The sequence below is a fragment of the Curcuma longa genome, chromosome 10 (genome assembly GCF_044706935.1).
Source record: "Curcuma longa cultivar G26 ecotype Majalengka, Jawa Barat chromosome 10, ITB_CL_G26_1.1, whole genome shotgun sequence".
Taxonomy (NCBI): Eukaryota; Viridiplantae; Streptophyta; class Magnoliopsida; order Zingiberales; family Zingiberaceae; genus Curcuma; species Curcuma longa.
Window position 1 is genome coordinate 1,800,186 of NC_133870.1, and position 22,311 is coordinate 1,822,496.

The 22,311-nt window shown below is 50.2% G+C and overlaps 1 protein-coding gene and 1 long non-coding RNA gene across 2 annotated transcripts; both read left to right on the forward strand.

Moving 5' to 3' along the window:
• The first annotated feature begins 598 nt into the window (after positions 1–598).
• On the forward strand, positions 599–1,892 carry LOC141836754 (uncharacterized). The gene is made up of 2 exons (XR_012602483.1): positions 599–664; positions 1,696–1,892. It is a non-coding gene; the product is annotated as an uncharacterized LOC141836754 (long non-coding RNA).
• Positions 1,893–6,388: 4,496 nt separating this feature from the next.
• LOC141836059 (uncharacterized) lies at positions 6,389–8,455 on the forward strand. The gene has a single exon (XM_074723465.1). The coding sequence runs from the start codon at positions 6,389–6,391 to the stop codon at positions 8,453–8,455; it is 2,067 nt and encodes a 688-aa protein (XP_074579566.1).
• The last annotated feature ends 13,856 nt before the right edge of the window (positions 8,456–22,311 follow it).

The window sequence follows — 22,311 nt, forward strand, 5'->3', positions numbered from 1 at the left end:
CTTTCGGCCAGGAAGAAGAAAGGGGGAAAGCTAGGGCACGGCTGGTTTTTAGGTGAGGTTTCTTCACTAAAATTTGATTGGTTTTGATGGTGAATACTTGTGATCCGATTTAAAAGGAATCTTGCGTTGTTTCGTTAGGCTTCTCTAGATTGGCAGCGAGGTGCTCCTGGGTTTCGGCAGAGAAGAAAAGGAAGAAGAGTTTTAGAACTGATTTAAGGTGAGCTTCGGTTCTTGAATTGATTAATATTTGGAATTTATGGATTTATGATTGATTATTGTTAATCTGTTCGTGAGTGTAGAAGGGGATCATGGTTTGATTAATTTTTGGTTGTGGTTGTGTTAGATCAGTGAGTAAGAGTTGGATTAAGGGGCTGATCTAATGAAGGGTTAATGACATATAAACGAAGTTAGGGGTCTTGTGATGTAATTACTATGAATTCCATTAGATAATGGCAAGTTAATCTTTAACCATGGGTTAGGGTTAATTGGATGAGTGGGAGTAAGTTATAGAATTTTTATTACTGTAATTTAATACCGTATGGTTGTAGTAAGCATTGTATTATCGTTGTATTTAGGTATGTTGTTTATTTCTTTTTGCAGGACCTTGATTTATTTGCGGTCCTGTATTGCTGGGGGTTCTAGTTGTCTACGATCATCTGATCAGGTGGGTACCCCTGTACTTGGTCAATACAGGAATTCCTTTTCTGTGCATGTATTGTTGCTTTCTATCTATCCTGTTGATATCCATGCTTTATAGATAGTATTTAGTTGATACCCTTGATTATCACTGTTGATACCTGTTGTTTGATCTTATATGGTCCATTTGATATCATGCTGATACCTTTGTTTCAGTAGAAGTTATTCCGTTGGTATTCATCTGATTCGTTGCTTGTTACCTGTTGTATAACATCCATCTGATCTATTCTTGGCTAGAATAATCTTAACCATGATAACATTGACCTATGTTGATCCCTGCTGATTCCTATTGAGCATGCTGATTAAAGTAGCTATTACATGTTGGAATAATCATCATGCATCCATAGTAGTTGTAGATGTTGAATGTTGTTGGCACTTACTCGATGCCGTGTTGTGGTGTCACATGGGTAAGAGGTTGCACTACAGTTGGGTGCGACCAGGACTGGCTACATTGCCCTCCTGCTACACTGCCACTCCCCACTTATTTTTAGTGGTCAGTTGCTGGAGTTTGCGCAGTATGTCCTGTTGTGCACCTCATGTTCATTTCCGAGAGGAATGGCTGGGGACGACGATTGCAGACAGTGACTTGACTTGTTATTTTTGATTGCGATGGTTGATGCATATTACATGCATTCGTTGGTAGGTTATTATATAGTTTACTTTATTCATACGCATGTTGATTGTTGCATTTATTTGCCATGATTGTTGCACTTGTATGACATTACATACATGCTTACATGTACCTGATTCTATATCTGTTGCACAGTTGATCTTTCCATATCGTCCCCGTTGATATACCCTGTTGATTAGTTGATACTCTTGATACTCTGTTGATACCTGCTACCATGTAACTGTTATCTTGTTTCTCCTATACATGTTTACTTAGACCTGTATATCCTTGTTGTTCCTTATGATTTCTTACATGCACATTTCCTGTACCCACTGAGCATCTAATGCTCACTACCCAGACCCTGGGGTTTTACCTTGTTTTCTCCCCAGGTAACAGATAGGTACTTGGAGCTTGGAGTTCGGTCGACTGCTGCTGTCTCATCTTGGAGGGTTTTCCTGCTAGTTGCATTTGGTCTGTCGTTGTTTCTAGTATATTTACTATTCGTGGACATGTCGTCATAGTTTGGATTTGTTATGACTGTAGCGTGTTGAATTTATACTTGTTATCGGATGTTGATTCGGATTTCGATGTTTTCCGCTTAGTATGTGTTGCTTTTGTCGCATTATTTTGTTTAGTGTGCATGTGTTAGCTGTCGTGTGGCCGTGTGGGCCTTATTTATAATTATCTATGGTTGTGTGTATTGATTGGACGAGTAGTCCTATTCCAGCCGCCTGTGGCTGAGTATATTATGCATGTATTCAGGGAATTTGTCACAGTTACAGGGGAGATGCTGCCGAAATTTTTCGGACGGCCTCCTCGGGGCGTGACAATATATGCCTAAGGTTCTATATTATATGATACTATTGCAGTAAAAAGGTGATTATATTCACCTCAGATGCCCCTCATAATCCGTCCTCAGGTTATGTGAAAGGAGGTAAATCACAGGGTTTGCTTATAACCGATCGCTAAGTGGCTAGAGGGCGGGAGGAGTTTTTTTCTCAGAGGACATGTGCCCGCCGGTCAGGAATTTATCCCTTGCTCTATTGTATATATTATATATGATACTAGTACCATGGCCAAGTGTTGTATATTGTGTTCATCATTCAAAATGAATTGAAACCATTTTAGTATATATATTTTTTAATATTAGGTATCCAACTTATACTAATTAATTTTGAGATGGACAGTTCGATTCCACATTCAACCCACTAAGTAAATTTAGAAAGACTTCTGACACGGCATTTCAGCATCACTAATTGTTCAAACGTTGCCTGCATGCACTGTGTGAGTTTTGAACTTTGATTGAAAATATCGACTCCATAACCATCTGTGATGAGATAAATCAGGAAGTTGCAGTTGACCACGACGGAGGAGGGCATTGCCTCGGTTTCACCGAGATTCGATCTTTGCCCATTTCAACAACTGTTTCGTCGTAATCAACTCAACTATATTCGGGGAGCTCTCATCTCTTAACACTACATCATGCCGGAGGAGTGATCATTTTAGGATGTTGATCTAAATGCAACGAGCATAACCTTTTAAGATATCTATCTACAAGGAACGGTTTTAAATTTTAAATTTGAATCAATTGAGCAGGCATGCTATTTCCGAAGTAACTATTGGAGAATAACTTGGAATAAAGAGACATGTCTTCCTTTATACATGCATCGGTACAAGCTAGTGCAAGTTTTCATGGCTACAAAGGGCATTCTAACACCAGTACAAAGAATGAATAAAGTATTTGTTATAGAAACTTTATTCCTTTTCCCCTAATTTAAAGAGTAGCTATATATCTATCTATCTTAAAACTCTTGATCGCAAGGAATTTATCTTAAATTTCCTGAATCATTCTTAGACTCCCATCATTAAAGCACATACTTGAGAAGAGAAAAAAAAAACTAAGAAAAGGTTAGCATTTACTACGGTGTCATTGCTCAAACTGTACAAATTGATCGTCGAGAGCCATTGCTGAAACTGAAGTTTCAGCAGTCCTGTTCCAATCACACAAGCTGGAGAAGGCCGATCAGATGCCCTCCACCTTTCGGTACGCACCCAATATGTCCTCGAAGCTAAATCACGAAAACGGCGACGTCGGTGGCTGCAGGCTCATTTGGTCAGCGTTCGGGTCCGATGGCAGTAGCAGGAGCGAAGCCGTGACAGGGAGCGGAGGAGGAGGGGCCGTCACCGATGCAGGATAAACGGCTACTAGTGTTTGCGGCATCTGAGAGACGACGAGGGGTAATTAAGATATTCTAGAGGAAGCGTAGAAGGCGGCGGCGGCGGCGGTGGTAATGGAAAAGTCTGCCGGCCCTTGTGCCTTTTGTCATGTTGTTTCTGGTGGAGTTCAGGTTCAGCGGCGGCGGCGGCGGCTTGCTCCTCCGGAGGGTAGACATTGATAGAAGTCCTCGAAGTCAAATCCCTCTGCGGTTTCAAACGGCGCCGCCGGCTGCGGTTGCAGGCTCCTCTGGTCAATGTTCGGGTCCGATGACAGGGGCAAGAGCGACGCCAAGAATTGGCCGTTGTGCGACGGGAGAGGAGCAGAAACGACCGTCACCGGCGCAGGATAAACGGCTACGTGTGGTTGCGTCATCTGAGAGGCGCCGGCGACGATGGGGTAATTAAGATATTCCAGAGGAAGGATAGAAGGCAGCGGCGGCCGTAATGGAGAAGTCTGGCCCTTGCGCCTTTTGTGTTGCGGCTGGTGGAGGTCAGATTCTCCGCCGGTGGCTTGCACCTCGGGAGGCGTACTGGCATCGCTTGATGTAAGCTTTAGTAATTCATGCAGAGGGCCATATCAATACCAGAAAAATAATTAAAAGAGAGAAAATAAAACAGGATTGTTGAGGAGCTACGCACTTGGGCAGCGATGCGAGCCCATTTGTTACCGAGCGCGGCATGGAGACGGCAGATGTGGAGCTCCTCGTCGCTGGAGAAGGAAGAACCGTCCTTGGAGTTGATGTCGGGGGCGAGGCATAGCTGAGTTTACGACGCAGCAGAGCGGCAGCACTGGCCAGGATTCGAATCCGAAGTCAGGCAATGCTCTTGGGCACTAATGCGTATGCGATACCTCATCACAAATGATCGTGATGTGGCCGTGACGGATTCCATCTTTTTTGCAAAAGAAAAGGATGAGATAACTGTCATCTCAATTTTAAACTTTATTTCAATGACAAATTTTATCACGATTTCAAACTCACGATCTCAGATGTCATTTCTCTTAGATTCTATTTTAGTCTCAAATGTCATCTCAATTTCAAACGCAGTTCGATCTCAAATATCATCTTGGTCTCAGACTATCTCGACTTCAGACATCACCTCAATCTTAAATTTCATCCTGACTTTAGACTCTATCTCAATCTCAGAAGTCATCTTTGTCCCAGACTCCATTCAGCCTTAGATACTATCTTGGTCTCAAACTCCATCTCTACCTCAGACGACATATCGGTCTTAGATTCCATCTTTACTTCAAAGGTCATCTAGTCTCATACGTCATCTTGGTCTTAGACGTCATCTCGGTCTCAGTCGTCATTTCGATCTCAAATATCACTTCGACCTCAGATATCATCTCGACCTCGAGTCTCAATTCTCCATACCCTAATCCATTACATATCCCAAGTATGAGTCCCTGAATTTTTATCCTTCGTGGGCCCATGGACAGGACTATGAATATTTTAGAGACACGCGACAATACAAGTATAAAAGGACGGTTATAAAATTATTAGATCTGATCCTCTCAGATATTTTTCTTTCTGTACATAATGCCAAAAAGAAACGAAAACAATCAACGGTTGTCAGATCTGATCTCTTCGTATACTCCCATAATGATGTCGCTCTAGTCGATGTATGAGGTGCCCCGACTGCTATATAAACTCTAAAAAAGATTTATTCCAGGTTCTTCCATCTCTTTCATTTTTCTTTTTTTTTGGAAAATCATCTCCTCTTTTGCATAATCTAATTTGAGCGTTGGAGTAGCCTGCCGAAATTCTCCAACACCGATAACCACTCATTGAAGTGTATTTTAAATTCTCTTCATCTTCCTTCAATAGGATCTTTTCGGAGGTCACATACGTCAGATTGTTCGTTATTTAATGACTTAATTAATCATTCACAGTATTTATCCAGCATGTTATGGATGTATATGTCCGATCTGGTTAAACGAACCAGGTGGAATGTATATGTCCGGTCGAAGTGTCAAATACGATATTTCGATGTCGGACCAAGGGACCAAACCAAGTCCTACCCAAGGACCGAGCCGAGCTCTCTCCAAGGACCGAGCCGAACCCTCTCCAAGGACCGACCGAGAACCCTCTCCAAGGACCGAGCCGAACCCTCTCCAAGGGCCGAGCCGAACCCTCCTACTCCGTCAACAGTAAGGGTCCCCAGGACCGGTGTCTTATCAAGACACGAGTGTCGCAGCACGGCCCATCCACTCGGCTCGGATAATGCTCTTATCGGTGCCTGTCAGGTGGCTCGATCCCATTGGGTCCACAGACCTTCTTCATTACTCGGTTAGTCCTGCTCGGCTCGGGCATGCAGCCTAGGTCATCAATACACTCTAAATCTATGAAAAGACCACTCCCCTATCGTTAGGTTATGAATGTTCCCCTGACATCCCTGTATGTCATCATAGTGAATCTTCGATAAAGTGGCGTAGCGGATCCCCTTAAATGCTGACTAATGATGGGACATTAGTATGGGCCTTGCCCTGTTCTCTGACACATTCATAACGGCGATGGGACGTTAGTCATATCCTCGATGTGACTCCCCCAATACCCAACTATATAAAAGGTTAGTAGGTCACCGAAGAGAGGTATGCGATCACACATTTCCTACTTCCTTTCTCCCAGTTTCACCTCCTTCCTTCCCCTACTGACTTAAGCATCGGAGTGGTCGCGCCAGGACCCTCCTGGCCTTCCCTCTCACTTCTCTCTTGTGTGCAGGTGCTACCCTCAAGCTTTCCTCTTCGTCTTCCCCTCTACAGTCTTGGTGTGGGAGAAGGTGGTCGAAGCTTCCAGGTGCAGATCTCAACAGGAACATATTTTGGCGCCGTCTGTGGGAACTTAAACAGTCCTGTTTTGAGAAATGCCGACGGATGAACCCTCTCGACCTCAAATCCTCACTATGACTCAAGAAGACTTCGATCGCGCGGTGGCTCTAGCTGTACAAGCTATCTCGCGCAACCAGCAGGAAGCCCCAGCTCAACCTCCTCCGGCCCCTGCTATGCCGACGGAGGCTCATACTAGACCAGCGGAGGCCCCTACCATGCCTCCCCGGCGTTTGTTTACACCGGTGGGAAGCACCGCGCGCCCCTCCTACAGACCACCACCGCCGGAGGTAGATTATTATGATGCTTCCATGGAGTCTGCTGCTGACCAAGCTCCTGTCCGAGACCCGGCCCGAGGGAAGGGGCCCGAAGTAGGTGAAGGAAGTGGAGCGAATGGAACGCCCTTCACGCGCCGCATCCTCGATGAGGAGCTTCCTAAGCATTTCCGGACTCCTCAATTTCTTGACTATAATGGATCGACAGATCCAGAAGACCACCTAGGAAGGTTCGAGAATGCAGCAATGCTTCACCAGTATACCGACGCCATCAAGTGTCGGGTGTTCCTCACAACATTAGCTGGATCTGCTCTCCGGTGGTTCAGCCAGTTGCCCCCATCCTCCATCGGCTCCTTTGCCGACTTCAGAGAGGCCTTCCTGCGGCACTTTGCCACCAGCCGTACATATCGCAAGACCACCATGGATCTGTTCGCTACCAAACAGAGGCCTCGGGAATCGTTGAAGGAATTTGTACATCGCTTCAACCAAGTGGCGCAGGAGGTGGCAACGGCCTCTTCAGAGGTCCTTGTGAGTGCCTTCTCACAAGGCTTGACAGAAGGAGACTTCTTTCGGTCTCTAATCAAGAAGCCTCCTACCAACTTTGATGCACTACAGAGCCGAGCCGTCAAGTACATTCATGTCGAGGAAGCCCAGTCAGCTCGACGTAAGGAGGACCCGCATCAGCAAAGTGGGCCTAGTCGGAACCCTCCGGCCATTCCCCGAAGTGAGAAGAGACATCCTCCCCAACCACTTCGGAGGCCCGAAGCGGATCCCCCGGCAGCTCCTAAGCCTCATCACCGATCAATCCATGCGGTGGCTAGCCAATCAGAACCGGCTACCAGCGGATGCCGATGGCTGCCTCGCTTCTGTTCCTACCACCAATCCCCCAATCATGCCACGGAAGAATGTCACCAATATGCTCGAGAGTTGCGTAGAACTGCTGAGCAACGCAACCAAAGAGCTCCCGCTCCAAGACGACAACGGTCGCCGGTTCGACGGAACACTCGAGAAGGTCGGCCCCCTTCTGCGCAGCCCCCCCGGGCCAGGGATCGTTCTCCCCGCCGGTCGGCTCCGCCCCCGCCTAGAGAGACTCCTCACGAGCCTCCAGCTCCTCGACGTAACAACGTCACCGAGGACAGTCACAACAACACTCCACATGGCAACATCCTTATGATCACGGGAGGTGCCACCGATGGGGACTCACACCGAGCTAGAAAGGCTCGTGCCCGTCAGCTCGAGGTGCACGGAGTTAGCAGTGGCCGAATCATGGAGGGACCCATCATAGGGTTCGGACCGCAAGACTTAGAGGGGGTCGAGACACCTCATGATGATGCTTTGGTGATCCAAGCAACCATAGCCAACTACAACATCGCCCGCATTTTTGTGGACACCGGGAGCTCGGTCAACGTAATCTTCAAAGCTGCTTTCTCCCAAATGCAAATAGAAATGGCCGAGCTCCAGCCCATGACCACCTCCCTCTTCGGCTTCACCGGGAATGAGGTGCAACCTTTGGGCCAGATTACGCTGGCGATCTCTCTGGGCGATGAACCGCAAAGGAGGACTCGGCGCGTGCCCTTCGTCATTGTAGATGCTCCCTCGGCCTACAATGTCATTCTAGGAAGACCAACCCTAAGCGCTTTCTCGGCCGTGGTCTCTACTTATCACCAGAAGATGAAGTTCCCGGTCGGAGACCAAGTCGGGGAGGCCAAAGGAGACCAGCTGGCGTCTCGGCGGTGCTATGTTGACATGGTGCGCACGGAGGCCAAGAAGAATCGGAGGGTGCAGGGGAGCGGAGATTCAATCAGTACAGGAGGCCCCGATCCCCGCTAGCATAGAAGGCAAAGAGCCTCTTCAGGTATGCCCGAATCGACATGAAACAGTGGTGCAGGTGGCTGCCGACTTGCCGCAGGAAATGAAGGAAGAGCTTGCTGCCTGCCTCCTCCGAAACCAAGATGTATTTGCATGGACTCCGGAGGACATCACGGGAGTATCTCCTTCTGTAGCCGTCCATCGCCTCAACACTCTGCCAGACATCCGACCCGTCAAGCAGAAGAGAAGGCACTTCGGCCCGGAACAAAACAAGATCATTCGGGAAGAGGTACAGAAGCTCCTGAAGGCAGGACACATCCGAGAGGTTCACTTCCCAACCTGGCTGTCCAACGTTGTGCTAGTACCAAAGCCGGGCAACAAATGGCGAGTCTGCGTAGACTTCCGCGACCTCAACAAGGCATGCCCGAAAGACTGCTATCCTCTGCCTCGAATCGATCAATTGGTGGACTCCACGGCTGGATGCGAATATATATGTATGCTGGATGCCTATCAAGGCTATCACCAAATACCTTTGGATGTAAATGATCAAGACAAAGTTAGTTTTATAACAGCCGATGGCACCTTTTGCTACACTGTTATGCCGTTTGGGCTTAAGAATGCTGGAGCTACTTACCAGCGTCTCATGGATCAAGTCTTCCGAGCACAACAGGGGAGAAACATAGAAGTATATGTTGATGACATCCTGATAAAGACAGCTGCCGCGGGAACCCTCATAGCTGACATCGAGGAAACCTGCTGCACACTCCGCCGGTACGGCCTCAAGCTAAACCCTGCCAAGTGTTTATTTGGGGTTCGGGTCGGGAAGTTCCTGGGATATATAGTGACCGAAAAGGGAATCGAAGCAAATCCAGATAAGATACAAGCCTTGGCGCAGATGACTCCCCCGCGCAATCTTAGAGAAGCTCAATGTCTAATGGGTCGCATTGCCTCTTTGTCCCGATTCATTTCTCGGTCCGCTGAGCGCAGCCTACCCTTCTTTAAAGTATTGAAAAAGGCTCAGCAGTTCGAATGGAATGCTGAGTGCGATCAGGCCTTTGCAGAACTCAAGGCGTACCTGGGACAATTGCCCCGACTGGCCAAGCCCTCGGCAGGCGAACCACTCTGTATGTACCTTGCAGCGACAGAGGCAGCCGCCAGCTCCGTCTTGGTCCGTAGCGAGGGGCAGCAGCAGCATCCTATTTATTTCTTGAGCCGGGTGTTGAAGAATGCCGAGACCCGCTACACCAGCCTGGAGAAGCTAGCATGGATGTTAGTTACTTCTGCGAGACGGCTTCGACCTTACTTCTTATCTCATCCAGTCACTGTGTTAACCAACAGTAACCTGGGACGGGTGCTCACCCAGCCCGAAGCTTCGGGACGGCTGGTCAAGTGGACTGTGGAACTTAGTGAGTATGACATTCAATATCAGCCGCGCACGGCCATTAAAGCTCAAGCATTGGCGGACTTCCTCACCGAAGTGCATGAAGGTGAGGCAGACGAGACTTGGAAAGTATATGTCGATGGGGCTTCTAATAAGCAAGGAAGTGGAGTCGGTGTCCTCCTGATTTCTCCAACAGGAGAAGAAATCAAATTTTCCATGCGGCTCAGTTTCAAGGCTTCCAATAACGAGGCTGAATATGAAGCAGCTCTTGCAGGACTTCAAGCCGCCAAGCGGGTGGGGGCAACCCGAGTCCATCTCTTCTCCGATTCACAGCTGGTGTCTCAGCAGGTGGAAGGAAATTATGAAGTCAAGAATGACAGGTTGCGCAGGTATGCCGAGGCCTTTTCTAAAATAAAAGCTGAATTCAAGGAAGTCCTTTTGCAAAAGATCCCCAGGGCCGAGAACGTCAAGGCTGATGAACTAGCCCGAATGGCTAGTTCCTTGACTGAGTGGGCCGAAGAAGGTCCTATTGTCCAGGTAGCCTTGGTGGCGCACATAGATCAAGTCATCCCGGAAGTCACAGCAGAAGACTGGAGGACCCCCATACTTGCTTTCCTTCAGAGAGGAGAGGGACCGTCAGCACCAGATCAAGCTCGCATGCTCAGGAGAAGGGCTGCCCGATTTACCCTGATAGGAGACCAGCTGTATAGAAGATCCTTCTCACGGCCTCTGCTCAAATGCCTCGGACCAGAGGACGCAAACTACGTGCTTCGAGAAGCACATCAAGGATGCTGTGGCGACCATCCAGGAGGTCGATCGTTGGCCCGAAAGGTGCTCCTGGCCGGATACTTCTGGCCGACACTCCAGGCGGACTCAGCTAAACTTGTAGCCACCTGTACGCACTGCCAGAAGTACCAACCTTTTAGCAACCGCCCCACGGAATTTCTGAAGACGGCCACTACCTCTTGTCCATTTGATCAGTGGGGAATGGATATAGTAGGGCCCTTCCCAACAGGGCCTCAACAGAAAAAGTTTTTATTGGTGGCAGTCGACTACTTCTCCAAGTGGGTAGAAGCCGAAGCCCTGGCCCGGATCACAGAGGAGGCAGTGATGAAATTCTTGTGGAAAAACATTGTGTGCCGGTACGGTATACCGCATCGACTTGTCTCGGACAACGGAAGACAGTTCCAAGGAAGAAAATTGCAAGGATGGTGCCAAGGACTTGGCATCCAACAAGCTTTCACCTCGGTAGCGTATCCCCAAGCCAACGGACAAGCAGAGGTCATCAATCGGGAAATATTGCGTGGACTAAAGACTAAGCTGGATCATGAAGGAGGCAGTTGGGTGGACGAGTTGCCCTGTGTACTCTGGGCATACCGCACCACTCCCAGAGAAAGTACCGGCTTGACCCCTTTCCATCTAGTATACGGAGGAGAAGCCGTCGTTCCGATGGAGGTAGGGGCGGAGTCGGATAGGCGACGACTTTATGATGAAAATAACGATGGACGAAGACTCATGGAGCTGGACTTGGTCTCTGAAGCTCGAGACATCGCTGCCACTCGGCTCACCTCCTATAGACAGCGCATGAGCCGCAATTACAACAGGCGAGTCCTTCCTCGGTCTTTTCAAGTGGGGGATCTGGTATGGAAGAAAGTCAAGCCCGTCGGAGATGTTGGCAAGCTCGAGCCGCCATGGGAGGGTCCTTACCGCATCAACAAGAAGACCAGTTCCGGCGCCTATTACTTGACGGATTCTTCTGGGAAGGACTTGGTCCGGCCATGGAATGCTGCTCACCTTCGGCCCTACCGAACTTAGCGGATAATATCCCTGTAAATTTCTTGAATCCCCCTTGTAAATGTTCCTGATAATATGATGGGCAGACTTGCAGGACATCTTTCTCGCCTTCCTTATATTTTCACACTAGTACGCGCCTAGCTTTCAAGCCGGGATCGAGCTATATTCAGGTCTCGGACCTGCTCCATCAGCAATTGCCCTTTTCAGGGTTCAACCTCTCCCGGTTCGGACATATATTCAGGTCTCGGACCTGCTCCATCAGCAATCGCCCTTTTCAGGGTTCAACCTCTCCCGGTTCGGACTCGGGATCGAGAGGTCTCGGACCTGCTCCATCAGCAATCGCCCTTTTCAGGGTTCAACCTCTCAGACATAACCGGGATCGAGCTCTATTCAGGTCTCGGACCTGCTCCATCAGCAATTGCCCTCTTCAGGGTTCAACCTCAATCGCCCTTTTCGGTTCGGACATAGCCGGGATCGAGCTCTATTCAGGTCTCGGACCTGCTCCATCAGCAATTGCCCTCTTCAGGGTTCAACCTCTCCCGGTTCGGACATAACCGGGATCGAGCTCTATTCAGGTCTCGGACCTGCTCCATCAGCAATTGCCCTCTTCAGGGTTCAACCTCTCCCGGTTCGGACATAACCGGGATCGAGCTCTATTCAGGTCTCGGACCTGCTCCATCAGCAATTGCCCTCTTCAGGGTTCAACCTCTCCCGGTTCGGACATAACCGGGATCGAGCTCTATTCAGGTCTCGGACCTGCTCCATCAGCAATTGCCCTCTTCAGGGTTCAACCTCTCCCGGTTCGGACATAACCGGGATCGAGCTCTATTCAGGTCTCGGACCTGCTCCATCAGCAATCGCCCTCTTCAGGGTTCAACCTCTCCCGGTTCGGACATAACCGGGATCGAGGAATCAGGTCCCGAACCTCCCCTTGCGGCAATGGAATTGCGTGGGGACGGGATCAACTCATGTTCCGAGGCAAGGCGCGAATTCAAGAGGGATAACAAGAAGAGGAGAACCAAGGAGACTAAGGCAGTCAAAAGAAGTCATCGTTACATTCAAAAGAAGTCATCAGTACATTCAAAGGAGATCATCGTTACATTCAAAAGTGATATTACAGCTCGGCCAAGTCGGCTACATCACTTGCCCGTCTTCTCCGATTCGGGCAACTCCGCCCACACTTTGTCTATATCCAGGAAATCCATAGAAGCGCCGGGGGTAAGTACTCCTGCCTGGCATACTTGCTTCAGAGCCCCTTCAAAGCCGCGTTGCATCATCCTGGCGGAGATCTTCTTATACTCGTCGAGGTATCCCTTGGAGCCTCGCCATTTGCTCTTGTCCGCCTCAGCTTGCTCTACCTCCTCGAGTTTTCGGGCAGCTAACTCATTCCTGGACTCCTCCAGCAGTCTCTCTAGTGCCTGTTGAGTCTCTGTCAGATCTTTGATTTTGTCGTGAAGGTGAGCAGAGTTCTCCTGCGCCTTCTTCAATTCTTGGTCCTTCTGAGACAGTTGGGTTCGAACTCGCTGCACCTCCTCCTCCATTGCCTCGACCTTGGTCTCGGCTGTGAGAGTACGGAGACGCCAGTTATCAGCTTCTTGACATTTCTCGGCTGTTTCATGGCGGGCGGCGGCAAGCGCAGCACGGGTGTCGCTTAGTTCCCGCCATTGCACGGTGTCTCGAGCCGTTAAATCATCCGACTGTCGCTCCAAGGTGTGGAGATGACGAAGGAGTTCCGGCGCACGACGATATATCTCGAGATACACCGACCAGACCTGATACCGAACCATGCTCATTAGACCTTATAGATTAGCGTAGAGATAAGAATAGACATCTTTACCCTCATGAAGGTCATAGCTGCCTCGACTGAACAAGTCCATCAAAGATAGCCTGGAGTAGCTATCCGCACCTCGGATGGACCTGATGTGGTCCATGACTTGAGCAACCTCGGCCCACTGGAAAGGAGCATCTGCGTCGATGACGGGTCGTGAGGCGGAGGGAGCCGAGCCGGAAGGTGGAATAACCCTGGGGGTTGAAGAGGCCCGCATGGGAGTAGGAATCGGCGGAGCCTCGCTCATGGTCAATGCAACTCGAGTCGATTCCATAACGCCCTGCAACCTCGTTTCTTCCTGAGGAGGTGGAGGCCCCCCGATCAGTAGTACGGGACGCCTCGTGAAGAGTAGGGGGATGGGTGGAAGTTCTCTCCCCTCCACTCGCCGGCCCCGGAAGCGGGTTTTCAGCCGCAGACACTTCGACAGCTTTCCCTCGCGCTGTCTCGGGTCCTCGACCCGAGCCGCTAGGGGCTGACAGCTTCTGGAGCTTGGAAGGCGAGGGCTCTACCAAGTTAATCGCTGCAGAGGGGCGTTTCGGTAAAGCAGGAGCCGAAGAATGGGCCAGTCCCAAGCCTTGGGACCGAGAAGGGGCCTGTGCGGCGGGTCGAGTCGAAGCGGGGGACGCGCCCCCTCGAGGCTCGATACCTTCTGATGCCATGGCGACGGGCGCAGCAGTCGAACTCGAAGAAGAGTTCGAAGACACGAGAATGGTCTTGTCCCACTTAAGGTATCGGTTCGTTGAGGAAGACATCCAGAATTCGTCTGCAACAACAAAAACCCAGTTAAGTTGACAAACGCAAAATCTCGAGGAGATATAAATGCCTTACCCAGCGGCTGAGTCAATTTCGCCGGCACTGGACTCAGGCGGGCCCAGTATAAAAGACCCTCCTCGCCGACTAATCGGTCGACATCATACTGAAGGCCTAACAACACTTCGTATGCCTCCTGATAAACCGAGTCCTCCTTAAAGGGACCCAGAGGAGGTTGACTCGGGAGCTCTCGCAACCATTCCGAGAAAAGATTAAGTGGACTAGGCGGGCGAAGAAAAAAGAACCGACTCTTCCATCCCCTATGGGAAGTCGGGTAATTATCCAAGAAGTTGTGACCGACACGGGCCGTGAAGTAGAAGACGCCTTCTTCGGTCATCTTAGGGAAGAAAAAGAAGTGAAACGTCCGAGGGCTCGGCAAAATACCATACAGTCGGAAAACTAAGAAGGCCCCACACAATAGACGGAAGGAGTTCGGAGCTAATTGATTCAAAGGAAGCCCGAAATACCTAGAAACCTCTATAAAGAATTCGGGGATGGGAAACCTAAGCCCTCCTTCCAGTTGGTCTAAGAAGAAGGTGATGCAACCGGAAGGAGGGGAAACAGGACAATGATGACTCCTTGGAACCTTGATCTTATATTCCTTCGGGACGCCGAAGCGACGCCTAATTTCTAAACGAGATTCCTTAGTCAAGGTAGAAGACTCTACCTCATACCACGGTTCCGCAGCATCGGACGAAGGTCCTTCGCCCGATGGACCTGCGGAGGTTTCCCCAGCCGTCGAAGAAGATGATACCCAATCTCCCTCAGACGGCGACGAGGCCCCAACCGATCCCGCAGAAGAGGACATTCTTAGAAGAACTCTAAACCCAAGAAAAAGTAATAAGGAGAAACAGACCTTACTGAAAAGAAGGATGCGAGGAGGCGAGTCGCTAGGAAGAAGAAGAAGATGACGCCGCCGATGGTACAGTTGCGCCGCAACTGCAGATTTGTCGACTTCTTATACACGAAAACAGTAGATCCACACCCTCCATCCTTAGGAAGATCAAAGGGCGGGATGCGCTTATCACCGTCGGATGGACACCAATCCCTAGGTAGATTGTGCACCATCATTATGACGATACACTAGTCACATCGAAAGTAGGGCCCCATTAATGATATTCCTCGGAAAACGAGAAGACCTTACTGCGCACGTGCGCGCCGTCATAGGATTGACTGGAGTCCGCTCGGCATAAGAGCACGGATGACAAACTTTCCGAGATAAAGATCGCCAACTTAAGGAAGGGACGACTCCCGATCCGATCAAGAACCTTCTCTCGCTCGGCTCGGCTCGGCTCGGCTCGAGAGGAGGTGGAACCTTTTCTCTAAGCCCCCACTGAGGCTTACTAGGAGGGTAGTCGGTTCGGGGGATGTCCAAGAAACCAATCCTGAGCTTGGCCGCAATTTGAAAGGTATCCGCCTGGCACACATTAGGCGGCTCACATAAAAACACAGCATAAATTACTCCAAATAGTAGGCACAAAAGAAAAGTTGTCATTTCATGGAAGCAGTGACACATATTGGATTACAGAAGACCTCGCCTCTCCGACTCGGGCAATTCACTCCATACCCTATCAATATCTAATAGGTCCGGGTCGAAGTCTGGAGGGAATAGCTTGGCCTCGCCTACTTGCTTCACTGCCCCTTCGAAGCCGCGCTGTAACATCAGGGCCGCTCTCTGCTCAAAGAGGTCTATATATTCTGCCGACTGCAGCCAGGCATCCTTTGCAGTCTGCAAGCGGCTCGGCTCTCCCTCTTGATAAGCAGATAAGTCAGCCTTTGCTTGTGCTGCCTCTGCTCGAGCTTTATCTAGGTCGGTTTCCAGAAGTCGCCGTTTCTCTTGCTCTTCTGTCAGCTGCTTCTGTTGAGAAGTGGAGGTCTCGAGTATCCCGGGAAAGATCCTCCTCCTGCTTCTCCAGCTTTGCACGGGCCGCCTCTGCCTCTCGTTCCAAGGCTGCCAGCTTGCCTTGCACCTCGCGAAGATCTGCTTGAAGTCGGCCAACTTCTTCGTGATTCTTGGAGGCATCAGCTCGCGCCTCGTCGCGCTCTCGGCACAGCTCGGCACCCTGGGTTTTCAGTTTCTCCAACTCCGCTTTTACCGCTACAAACTGGCGGTTCAGTCGGTTCAGCCTGCTGTGTACTTCCAGGTGTTCCGCCCACGACTGAACACAAGAGAAGAGGTGAGCCTAGTTCATTAATTAGATAAGACAAGAAACACTTACTCGGAAGAAGTGAAAATTGCCGCGATAGCTAAGTTCCGCGGTCGTGGCCCCAACAAAAGATTCGGCACCGAGCCCACCCCGAATCAGATTCATAGCGCTTAGCACCAGGTCGGGCGAAAGGGGCTCGTCCGCAGGCACATGTGTCAGTTGCATGTCCCGAAATTCCCGCCGGGAGGAGGAGGTTTGCCCCCCTTCCGAGGAGACGGCGGGGCTGGATCCAGGCGGTCTTTGAGCAGTAGGAGCCGGTGGTACTTCTGTCGGATCGACCTCTATCACTGGGTCCCGAGGAGAAGTCCTCCCGACCTCCTCCTGGAGGGTGGGCGACGCCTGTTGCGGCATCTCCGACTCAAGTGGAGAGGCCAATACACCCACCCCAGCAGGCTGGGACGGGGCTTCTTCGTCGCCCCCAGCCTGTGTTTGCTGAGCCGACTCCGCCGGTTGGTCCGTCCCCAGAGGTGTCGACTCATCCCCACGAGATGACCGCGCCGACTTGCTGCCTTTTGGTGCTTCCTGTTTCTTAGGGCGCTTGGTTCTCTCTTCCTCTGAAGAGCGGTGGTGGTGTCTCTTCTTGGAATGGGACTTAGAGGATTTGCGGGAGCGGTCTTCCTCCCTCCGTTTCTGACGAGGCTCGGGCGCCGACCGAGCCGAGTGGGTTGTTATAGGGGCCTCCGGGGTCTCGGAGGCAGCAGCTCCCGATGCCTCAATCGCCGGCTGGTCCGCCCGAGAAGTCGCCGCGGTGGAAGGCCCGGCACTAGCGCTAGGGGTCAAAAATGCCCCGAGCACGGCGCGGTTCCACTTCAAATGCTTGTTCAATGAAGCGTCCATCCAAATGTCGGCTGCAAATAAATAAAAACGTTCAGTTAGTTATCACAACAGAACTAAAGCTCTCGCTCCTTACCGAAAGGTCGCGTCAGCTCGGCCGCAATCGGGCTTAAACCGCCTCGATGTAGCAAGCCTTCTTCGGCCAGTAGTTTCTGGGCATCAAATAGCAAGCCCTTCACTAACTCGGTCGCGGCCTGAACTTCTGGATCGATCTTAAGGAGGCGGAGCTGTGGTGGAGAAGGAAGCTCGCCCTGCCATTCGGCTGGGAAAGGGATGGCGCTGGGAAAGTGGACGAAGAAGAACTTCTTCTTCCAGCCCTTGAGCGAGGACGGGCATTTCGCCAAGAATTTGATCCCCGGCTTGGCGTTGAAGTAAAATACGCCATCTTCTTTCTTTCTCGGATAGAAGAATAAATGAAAGAAAGGGGGACGTAAAGGGATCTGATACAAACGGAATATCAGAGCCACCCCACAAAGGAGGCGAAAAGAGTTGGGGGCAAGCTGGTTAAGGGGAATACTGAAGTAGGTCGAGATGGCTGTAAAGAATTCCGGAATCGGGAATCTAAGACCACCCTCGAGTTGGCGGTAGAAGAAAGTTACGCTACCGGGCGGAGGCAAACTCGGTCTTTGGTCAGGACTGGGAGCTATGATCCTAAGGTCTGCTGGTATCTCGTATGTTAACCTAACAGTGGGAATGGTAGCCTGATGGAAGGTAGATGTCAGGGACTCATACCATGGCCCTATGGGCCCGGCGGGGGTTTCAGAAGCGCTCTCAGATGACATTCTTAAAAGGAGGGATGAAAAGCGACACTTACGTGGGACCGAAAAGGAGGAAAACGAAAGGCTTGCCGGAGAAGGAAACGAGGATCAGACGGAGCTCAGGAGTGAAGAAGATGAAGTCGCGTGGCCGCCGCACGCTCGACGGGCTGAGCTATATATTCAATACCCTAATGAAGTGAAACCGTCCGATCAGGCGGCGGAAAAAAGAGCGGGATGGCATGTCTGCCGTTCGATGGGTTCAGTTTCCTAAACTGATCTGCCACGCCATGATGACGATTCACCTGTCCCATCGGACATCCCGCTAGCATGATCCCATTAATACCACATTGGGAAATGATCCGCCACATCATCCTCGCACCAAAGCGTGGTAGGCTCGTTGAATCGCATAGGCCCCGGTACCGTTACCTCCCCCAAGAACCAAAGGTATCTTGCGTGGTCGCCATGACACATTAGTCTAGTCAGTCAAGATCCCCTCTCTAGTGGGGAGGCTTGTGTTATGGATGTGTATGTTCGATCCGGTTAAGTGAACCAGATCGAAGAGGTCACACGATATCTCGAGCGTCGGACCAAGGGGCCAAACCGAGTCCTATGCGACCCTCTCCAGCGACCGAGCCGAGCACCCTCTCCAAGTGACCGAGCCGAGCCACACCCTCTCCCCAATTATGATGCATCGGACATCTCACTAAAACCGCTGTGCCTTCTGATCGACTCGAACACTGGCCAACTCGAGCACCTTTTAAACTATTCTACCGCACCCCTAATCTTGACCATACATGGCCGCATACTCACAGATACTCCTGGTTATTCAAAGTCTGAACCCTCAACCTCGTTTATTCATTTATCATAAAAGGTTCAGTACATCTTATAGCAAACATCAGTTCAGGAAAAAGAAATACATCATTTCTTGCCCATCATAGAAGGTTCAGTACATCTTAGAGCAAACATCAGTTCAGGAAAAAGAAATACATCATTTCTTGCCTATTGATGCCTCTTGACCAGATGAGGACCGATGTAGGCGGTACGCAAAGCCCCCTTCACCCCCTGTGAGATCTTCTCCAAGTCTTCTAGAGCCTCGGAGAGGGAGCCTCCCACCTGTGCCCACAGGGCGCTATCACGTTGCTGCATGTCCCGGATGGTCTCCCGAAGCTGTTGGTTCTCCAACTCCTTCTGCACCAACACCTCCTCCGCTCGTCGGGCCCGTTCCTCTGCTACGCTCGCTCTCAGGCGCAGCACCTGGAATAGTTCCGTCTCTTGAGGATCTGGATGGGTGGTGGATCCCGCGTCGCTCGGAGCTGCCCCGTTGTCACTCTCCATGGCCCTCACCACGAGAAGCGGCAGTTTTGGAGGGCGCAGAGAACTAAGAGAAGCAGTTCATGGGAATGTCATCGAAGGTTAGGCCCCTATGTATAGTCGCTCGCAAGAAGACGCAGAGAAAGATGAAAACGCAGGGGCGGGGAATAATCGTCTGATTAGCGCGTCGTTCGAGAAGGAGTTGCCAACCATACCGCTGTCCCTTCGAATACTTCCACGCACGTTTTCATTAATGAAGCTGCTGTCCCTTCGAATCTCTCCGCGCACCCTTTTCGATAATGATGCCTCGTTAATAGCTACGACACGTCACCAGCCATTTCCGCCGTACGATATCCTGCAGATTAGCATATCCTTAACCCATTATTTACCGACTTCAACAGATGTAAACACGGTGCATGGTTCAGAAAACTCGACGAGGGTCAAACCGGACTCCTGTTCTCCCACCTACCTGACTAGTCAACTAGACTCACATCGATCGGTACTGTGCAGCTCAATATAGTTTTATGTGAATCATCCCTTAAGATTCTTGGCGAGGAAAAAGATAAACTTAGGAACAGGAAGTGGAGTTCATGGAGCAAAAGAAACGGTACATCGTAACTAGCCGCCCCCTTTAAGGATACACTCCCCCGACTCGAGCCCCGATCAGGCAGGGGTTGCAAGGGCACTGGTCTAGTCAGTCGAATTCACATCTCCTTCGACTAGACTAGTGGGGAGGCTTGTGTTATGGATGTGTATGTCCGATCTGGTTAAACGAACCAGGTGGAAGGGGTCGAACACAATATCTCAACATCGGACCAAGGGACCAAGCCGAACCCTCCCCAAGGACCGAGACGAGCCTCTCCAAGGACCGAGCCGAACCTTCTCCAAGGACCCCGAACCCCTCTCCAAGGGACCGAGCCGAACCCTCCTACTCCGTCAACAGTAAGGGTCCCCAGGACCGGTGTCTTATCAGGACATGAGTGTCGCAGCACGGCCCATCCACTCGGCTCGGATAATGCTCTTATCGGTGCCTGTCAGGTGGCTCGATCCCATAGGGTCCACCGACCTTCTTCATTACTCGGTTAGTCCTGCTCGGCTCGGGCATGCAGCCTAGGTCATCAATACACTCTAAATCTATGAAAAGACCACTCCCCTATCGTTAGGTTATGAATGTTCCTCTGACATCCCGACATGTCATCATAGTAAATCTTTGATAAAGTGTCGTAGCGGATCCCCTTAAATGCTGACTAATGATGGGACATTAATATGGGCCAGGCCCTGTTCTCTGACACATTCATAACGGCGATGGGACGTTAGTCATATCCTCGATGTGACTCCCCCAATACCCAACTATATAAAAGGTTAGTAGGTCACCGAAGAGAGGTATGCGATCACACATTTCCTACTTCCTTTCTCCCAGTTTCACCTCCTTTCTTCCCCTACTGACTTAAGCATCGGAGTGGTCGCGCCAGGACCCTCCTGGCCTTCCCCCTCACTTCTCTTTTCTGTGTAGGTGCTACCCTCAAGCTTTCCTCTTCGTCTTCCCCTCTACAGTCTTGGTGTGGGAGAAGGTGGTCGAAGCTTCCAGGTGCAGATCTCAATCAACAGGAACAGCTGCGGCAGGCGAAGGGACGCCGATGGCTGACCCCGAGGGGAGAGTGAGAGGGAGGGCTGCGCCAGCGTTGTTCCGGGTCGGGAATCGGGAGGGAGGGAGAGGTGAATTAGTGGGTCGGGTATTTAGGGTCAGAAAAAAAACGGGTTTCGGATTGACAACAGGTCGGGAGTAAGGATGAGCAAGCCAAGTAGGCAGGGAGCCAACCAATGTGAAACAGCTTAATTGTGTCTTTTTAATTAGTTTTTTTTATAATTAATGTGCTTAAATTTTGCAAGATAGATAGGCTCGTTTGCTCATCGAACACATTTGAAAAATATGTCGATGATCACTCTCTATAGCTACGTCGTCCTTGAAAAACGTCCTATATTGAATAAGTAATCTATTTGCTAAGGCAGACTCGTAAGTTCTTTTACACATGGATATTTCAATCGAGGCCGACATCGACTCGTGCTGCAGTAAAGGATCAAAATTGTGTCTTTCTTGATAGACGTCATATGCCTTACTGCTGTGTTGTGAAGTAGGGCTTCACCTTGTTGGGAGGCATAGCGACAATCTCCTAGATTGACTACGGAGAGTAATTTAGAGTGCAATTTAATAATAAAAAATTTGAGTGATATTCGAACACTTTGGGCAAAATTGTGCCCAAAAATAAAATTCATTACATATTTTGGGTGAATGGATCCACCATATATGATCCATCTAGTCCACAACAAACGGCTCGTGGTAAAGATGCTCCAAATCCGTTGATGGTTGAGGCTTTGCCAAAAAGCCTAAGAGGGTGAGTGAGTCCACCACTTTGGCTCACCTAGTCCATAGTAATGGCTACGGTAAAGACACATCAAATCCATTGAGGGTTGGGGTTTTGCTAAAAAAGCCTTAAGGGTGAATGAGTCCACCAGCATTGACTCATCTAGTCCGTAGACACGGCTACGATAAAGACGCATCAAATCCATTGACAACTGGCCACTTGCTAAAAGTGTGCAATTTCGTTTTGGAGGTAGGCGAGCTTGGAGATGCCGGTGGCGATCGAGGAGGTGGTGGAGCGGAGCTAGTAGAGGATGCTGGAGCTGATAGTTGAGGCTGGAGGCAAATGCTGAGCTACAGTGGAGATGCAGAGGCGCTGTTTGGTGATTCGATGCTGACTGCTGAGGAGGGCGGATCGACTTTGCAGTGAGGACCAGGATTGTGGCTGCATCGACTTTGTTGTGATAGGGGCCCCCACACTAGCAGTGGACATAGATATGATGGTTGCACGAGTAGGGACACCTGCATGTTAGATAGTGAGTGAGATATACTGATATTGTTGGTACACATGGGAGCACTTACATGATTAACCATG